This window comes from Cenococcum geophilum (assembly GCF_001692895.1).
Source record: "Cenococcum geophilum 1.58 unplaced genomic scaffold K441scaffold_19, whole genome shotgun sequence".
NCBI classification, from domain to species: domain Eukaryota; kingdom Fungi; phylum Ascomycota; class Dothideomycetes; order Gloniales; family Gloniaceae; genus Cenococcum; species Cenococcum geophilum.
Window position 1 is genome coordinate 2306693 of NW_027137577.1, and position 4095 is coordinate 2310787.

The 4095-nt window shown below is 39.4% G+C and overlaps 1 protein-coding gene across 1 annotated transcript; it reads right to left on the reverse strand.

The window, feature by feature from the left end:
* Positions 1-2011: 2011 nt before the first annotated feature.
* Positions 2012-2485, reverse strand: K441DRAFT_559194 (CENP-B protein; the record flags this gene model as incomplete). The annotated part of the gene is made up of 1 exon (XM_067643441.1): positions 2012-2485. A coding segment is annotated over one exon (474 nt), but the record flags the coding sequence as incomplete, so codon positions are not given.
* Positions 2486-4095: the final 1610 nt, after the last annotated feature.

The following is a 4095-nucleotide window of genomic DNA, read 5'->3' on the forward strand; positions in this document are numbered from 1 at the left end:
CTACGTATGCGTTTTATGCGTCTAAGGATAAATAAAAGAAAAGCTTTATAAAAAGAAGTTTAAACCAGGAACTTACTTACTTAAATTTATCTACATTAATATCGCTAGCCCTTTTCCTGTTATAGGCTATAACCAAAGCCGATACTAGGTCACATTCCTTAATAACTATACGTAGATAGCCAAAGCTTACCCTATTACTAAGAAAAGCGAGTTCTTCCGTTATTTTTAACGCTTTATAGAAAAATACTCCTAGCCTAAACGCCGTTATTGACGCGTTAGACTTAACTAGGGAGGAGAAAACCATTTAGATAAATTCTAGATCTTTTACGCAGATAGAGGAATTAATATTAAAGTTATAGCTATAGAGCAGCATTAATAGAATAGGGCCGCTGAACGCTTAAACAGAATTCTTATAGATAAACTTCACCCTATACTGCTAAACGTAAACCTATATAAGAAATAGTGGCTGGAAATCCTTATCTCTATTATAAAAATCCATAACTATAGCCCTAGCGCTTATATTGGTAAAACACCTTACGAAGCCTAGTATAGTAAAACGCCAGACTTATTCTTTATCTAAGTACTAGGATATAACTGCCTAGTACTAAAACTAGAGAAGAAATGGCGAAAACTTACTAATATAAAAACAATGCCTTATAAACTCCTTAGCTTTAAAGAAAGCCAGAACTACTGTATCCTAACGGAAAATGGCATAATTACTCGCTCCGTAAATATTATATTTATGGAAAAAAGACCTTATTTAGGTACCCTAAGTACTAAAGGGGGGATATAAAAATAGTTAAATAAATAACCAGCTAAGGACCCTATAGGTCCTAGTAGGTTTTTAAAACAACTAAGAGTGCCTTATATAGAAGATTTATACCCTACTAATAGGGAAAACGGAAACCTAGTAGACGATAAGTTACTAGCCTAGCTATAAAATCTTAAATCTTCCAAAACCTTTAAAGGGGAAAACACTAGTAAGACATTATCTAGAAGGGGGCGTAACACTTTAGCAAGCCCCCTAACTACTACTAGCAGTAAAATTCTAGAAAGAAATAATTAAACGGACCCGTAAAATATAGGTAAATTGTTAAACTAAACTAATGATAACTCTATCCGTGGCCTTCGTTAGCTGCGCCTTGACCACCCACCCGAAGGGTAGGTAGTGGACATCCAAATAGCCAGGACGGCTCAATAGCCAGGGTTTAAAAATTTTAATTCTATAGCACCACTACAGTAATAATTACAAGTCTTCCTACTGCTCGCGCGCTTCATCCCATTCACTATATTCATCTCTAGAGTCATTAGGAGTCTCAGGCTCTAGTGTTGGTGTTTTAGCCCGCTTTTTACGCTTATTCGCGAGCTTCTTTTCATCAGCTATTTTCCTCTTTTTAGCTAGTGAACGGCTATCTGCAACTGTAATTACCCCAAACTTCTGTATAACCTTTCTAGCATTAGCCTTCTGCTTTTGGCGTCGCTTATTTTCAGCCTTAGTCTCTTTTAGCTGCCATTCAAGAGATCTAAATGCCTGAAGCTGAATCTCTGCCCCGTATACATATTTCTGTATAGCCTCATTTAGGTCCTCATTCTCCTGTTCCTCCCAATTCTGCCTAATGTACCAAGCTAGGTCGCTTACCTGCCTAAGTGTTTTTGGTGTCGTAATATCAATAGTCGTTGACAATGGGTCCTTCTCTGGTATAGCCTCCGGTGTAGCCTCAGGTGGTAGAGGCAGTTTATCAAGTACCTTCTTTAGGTCAAATGGGTAAAGGCCAGTCTCTGCAAATACTGCTTTAATTATTACCTTCTTAAATATGCGCTTCCGTACGTCAGGAATAAGGTGAAGAAATTCCATCTTATCAATCTCAAACGCGCCGGTGCGGTAAGCCTGGTTTACGGCCTTGCCGTACCAGTGCTTAAATGGCTAAAATACAACCGCATCAAGCGGCTGCATCTTATGCGTAAGATGCAAGGGAAAGCACGCTAGTAAGATCTTTTAATCAATACAGTATTACGTAAATTCTAGCGTCTTGTGAGAGCCGTGGCCGTCAAGAATAAGGAGTCTATATACACCCTTTGTCTGGCTTTGCGTATAAAAATCAAAGTATTTAATCCATTCAAGCGCAATCTCGTCATTCGTATACGCCGTATCACTAATACCGATAGTATAGCTATCGGGAATTGTTATCTCTGAGTACCAGCGCATCTGGTGGGTCTTGCCTTTAAAGATAATAAAAGGCGGGATAACGTGGCCGTCCGCGCAAATCGTCTCTGTAATTATAGCAGATTCACGGCTAAACGCCTTACCTGCCTCACACCGTGCTGCCTTATTATAAATAACAAGTACCTTCTCTTTCTTGCCTTGTCCTATACGTATGCCTAATTCGTCCATATTGTATATATCTTCATGCTGTACCGCGTACTTCTTAATATCTCTCCCTAGCGCGTCAAACCACTCTTTTACAAGAAGAGGATCTTCAGCGGCCTATCTCTTTGCCTCTTTGGGTACCTCAGTCTTAAGTATAACCTTTCGGCGCTTACAGAATCGTATAGCCCATTTAGTACCGCAGGTACGTGGTGGTTTAGTAGGATCTATATGACGGTCGACAAGAATACGATTAACGAATCGTTCGAGCATAGAAATGCTAGGGCGTTGCCCAATATCGTTTAGCCGTGTAATCCATAGCATAATGCCTTCTTCTTCAGTATCGCTGAGTAGCCTATTTGTTGCAGGTCGATCTGATCGAGATGTTCGTCCAGAAACGCGATACTTGACGCGACAGTACAGGTCAGGGTTCTCACGCGTTGCCTCTGCAATTGAGGGATATTCGCCGTTGCGGATGGCTTGAGCAAGGCAAGCGACCTGGTTTTCGGTTGATAGATAATCGCTCATATTGGTGGTTGTGTAGTAATTAAATCCCATTGTGTGGCAACCGTTTCTTGCACTTTTCGTATATGCAAGCCTTATAAGCCTATCTAAGGCTCTATACCGTATATAGCTTGGTGTTGAGGCCTTGAGTCAGTACAATTACTTGGCGGCAGGGGTGCTAACGCCTTATTGATATCTTCGACGTTTGAATATTGCGGTGAATAGTAGCGACGTGGCTAGGAAGCCTGTATAATATTTGGTGTAGTTAATTAAAAAGCTTTAATATCGTCGCCGCCTATTTAATCCTTGAATTGCTAGTAAAATATTGTCCTTATGCCACCTAAAAAATGTCGTGTATTTTCGGCTCCGAAGCCTCTAAGGCCTTTAAAGCCTCCAAAAGCACCTTCAGCCTAGGAGTCCTATTTATAATCCTTTTAAGCGATGTAGTATATATATAATAGCCCGTTGGCAGTAGTTGCGTAGCCTCTAAAGGCTTTAGTAGCTTTAGTAGCTATACAGCAGGTAGCGGTGCTGATTAAGAATATTAAGGACACTTGGCCAAGCAGCTAGATTAAGGATATTAAGGACGAATTAGGAGCCGTTTTTAAGGCCCGTGGTAAGACTACTAAGGATAAGGCAGATAAGGTAGATGAGACTAAACTACCAGAGCTATTAGCTAAAGAAGTTATAAGAATGGGCCTTCCTACCGTTCCTACTTTATGGGAACCTATAGCCGCTGTTCCTAAGCTAGATCTTAAAGTTATTAACCTTCTAGATAAGTTAATATTCGCCGCTCGGCGTGCTGGTGAGCCTATTAGTGGCTTTAACGCGGGCAATAAATCCAATAATCTTCCTAACCAAGTTGAGGATAAGTGCTCTGCTTATTGTATACTAGTAAATTAGATTAGTATAACGTCTAGTAGATGTAGATCTAGATAAGACCTACCGATTTAAGTATTTCTACTATTCTTTAATATTAGTATATTTAAGAGGCTTGCTGTTAATACAAACCTATATATAGTATCTCAAAATACTAGCGGATATTACTAATTAGGACGATATATAGGTAAACAATTACGGGTATAAAAGGAGACCTCTACTAGCGAATTAATAATTTGGGTAGGGCTTATTATCTATATAGGCGTCTTTAAAGGTACTCAGGTGTAAGATCTTTGGGCTATAGATCCTAAATATCCTAAACACTTAATTAGCTTATTTATAGGTTA